Source organism: Alexandromys fortis, unplaced genomic scaffold (genome assembly GCF_014885135.2).
Source record: "Alexandromys fortis isolate MF-2015 unplaced genomic scaffold, M_Fortis_MF-2015_v1.1 scaffold_53, whole genome shotgun sequence".
NCBI classification, from domain to species: Eukaryota; Metazoa; Chordata; class Mammalia; order Rodentia; family Cricetidae; genus Alexandromys; species Alexandromys fortis.
Window position 1 is genome coordinate 47,479 of NW_026067939.1, and position 2,851 is coordinate 50,329.

The 2,851-nt window shown below is 40.0% G+C and overlaps 1 protein-coding gene across 1 annotated transcript in view; it reads left to right on the forward strand.

The window, feature by feature from the left end:
* LOC126504878 (arylacetamide deacetylase-like 2) overlaps positions 1 to 2,851 on the forward strand; it is a 15,118-nt gene that overhangs the window by 7,583 nt on the left and 4,684 nt on the right. Inside the window, exon 4 of the mRNA XM_050147445.1 lies at positions 533 to 704. Within this exon, the coding sequence (XP_050003402.1) occupies positions 533 to 704 (172 nt within the window). The remainder of the gene's footprint in view (positions 1 to 532; positions 705 to 2,851) is intronic.

A 2,851-nucleotide genomic window follows, 5' to 3' on the forward strand; every position in this document is an offset into this window, starting at 1 on the left:
AGAATAGAAACAGAGAAAGAGTAGATGGGTGGGGGTTGGGGACAAGAACAGAACTGCTAGGGGGGTAGAAACTGAAGTAAAGATGAGGAAAGAGAGAGAGAGAGAAACAGAGAGAGGGGGAAGGAGAGAATAGGAGATGAAGGACTGGGGGGGGAGAAAGAGAGAGAGAGAGAGAGAGAGAGAGAGAGAGAGAGAGAGAGAGAGAGAGAGAAGGGAGGAAGGGAGGGAGAGAGAGAGAGACAGAGAGAGAGAGAAGAAGATATAGAATATCTCCAGTATAAAATGCACTTGAAATAAAAATTTTACTTTCAAACCTAAGGGGGTTAATAATTAATTTGCTAACTTCAGGCATAATGTCATCCATTATTGACTTAATTACATATTTCAAATACCTTTATATTGATTTTCATTTTAATTAGACATTAGAAGAAAACCCTGGACCAGTTTTTAAAAGCTGAACGGTAGGACTTGGGGTTAAATTGCATGCCTTAGATGTGCTAGACCTGTAACACACTCCTGCTCTCTTTTGCAGCTACCGGCTAGCTCCTCAGCATCACTTCCCTGCACAGTTTGAAGATGGCATCACGGCAGTCAAGTATTTTCTTCAGGACAAAATTCTTAGAAAATATGGAGTAGATCCTACACGAGTTGCTATTTCAGGAGACAGTTCTGGGGGCACTCTGGCAGCAGCAGTGACTCAGCAGGTAGGCATTTCTGGCTCTACTGCAGCTGGGAATGGTTGCAGCTCCTTGTTCCTCTGCTAGACCTGTTCTTCTGGTATCATGCCTTGAAAAGGAGCATTCTTTCCCACAGAATTACAATGGTGCTTGAGAGAAGCATCAACTCATCATAACAGCACTAACTTGGGCTTTATATTTGCTGTTATATTGATCTACAGACCTATCTGCATGTTGAGAATACTTTGATTTCAACCATCCTTTTCTTTTGTAAAGGGTGGTTCTAGAACTGCTTTTCTCAGGCACCGAAATGTTATAGATAATCTCGTTCCTTCTTAACAAAGAAAAACATAGTAGTATTTTAATTAGGCTTCTACTGGATCTGTGGGCGCTGGATGGTTCCTGTCAGGCATTTTGTTACAGAAACAACAGAAGTAACTAACATATAAAATCGGCACTGGGAACTGAAGCCACTCCCTGACCACATAGTTTCAGCTGCTGTGTGGAAGGAGTGTGGCCTAGAGAAGTTGTAGTGTGATGGAAGCAGTGACTGACAGCCAATGGTAGAGTTTAGAAGACAGAAGCTCTAACCAAAGTGAGGACAAAGAAAACTGTATTCATCAGACTTCAACGGGGAACACATACTCTGTTGGGAACCAGATTAAAAGCAATTTGTGCTAGTTTCTCTCAAAGTACCTGGCTGCCTTCTGCCTTTGTATTGAGATTTTGAGTGATGCTGAATTAAAAAGTAATGGGTTAATTTGTTTGCAAAAGGCATCTTTAAGACAGCATAGCACTTAGACTGTGTCATAATTATTTCTTACTTCATTCATCAGACTTACAGTAGAAGCAAGCATAAAGCAAGGCAGAAGTGTGAAAAATACACAAGCTGATGAGTAAAGAAGCTTTAACTTAGTTAAATTGAGGGCAAGGAGAGTTCAGACAAAGTAACTATGGTTATTAAAGAGATTAGTGTCATTGCGGAGAAAATTTGAACTTTCCTAGTGCAATAGAAAAGATGATTTGAGAGAAAAACACACTGATCAAGAGTTTTAAGCTCACCATACAACTTTATTTGAAAAGAAAATGCCAGAGGAAAAATTTTCCCAGTTAAACTATGAAGGCACACAAAGGCCACCACCACCACGGTACAAAGGGACCAGGATACAATGTTTACAGGCAGTAGAATATGACTGTCTGTATGTGTTCCTAGTTTTACAGGCGTGAAGGATACAGCAATGAGGGGCTATTAAACTTTGTACCAAGGTTCCTGAATGTGATGGTTGATTTTATTTCTTCTTGCTCTGGCAAAAGTTTTTATGACATTTAAGAGCCTTCTGGTAGAGCATTTTTTTTGATGTGAGATTTCCCTCTGTATGCTGTGATCACCATTCATGAATAAAAAACTGCTTTGGACCTATAGCAGGGCAGAACTTAGCTAGGCATGGAAAACTAAACAATTTCTGGGAGAAAGAAGTCAGAATCAGAGAGAAGCCACGGAGCTGCTACCAGAGACAAACACGCTGAAACTTTGCTGGTAGGCCACGACCTCGTGGTGATCTATAGATTATTGGAGATGGATTAAATTAAGATGTAAGAGTTAGCCTATAAGAAGCTAGAGCTAGAGTACTTCCCACTTTCTCTTCAATCAGGTTCAGTGTGTTTGGACTGATATTGAGGTCTTTCACCCACTTGGACTTGAGTTTTGTGCATGGTGATAGATATGGGTCTATTTTCATTCTTCTACAGATTGACATCCAGTTTTGCCAGCACAATTTGTTGAAGATGCTCTCTTTTTTCCATTGTATACTTTTAGCTCCTTTATCGAAAATCAGGTGTTCATATGTTTGTGGGTTAAAGTCAGGGTCTTCTATTCGATTCCATTGGTCGACTTCTCTGTTTTTATGCCAATACCAAGCTGTTTTCAATACTGTAGCTCTGTAATAGAGTTTGAAGTCAGGGATGGTAATGCCTCCAGACGTTCCTTTATTGTATAAGATTGTTTTGGCTATCCTGGGTTTTTTGTTTTTCCATATAAAGTTGATTATTGTCTTCTCCAGATCTGTGAAGAATTTTGATGGGATTTTGATGGGGATTGCATTGAATCTATAGATTGCTTTTGGTAGAATTGCCATTTTTACTATGTTGATCCTCCCAATCCAAGAGCAAGGGAG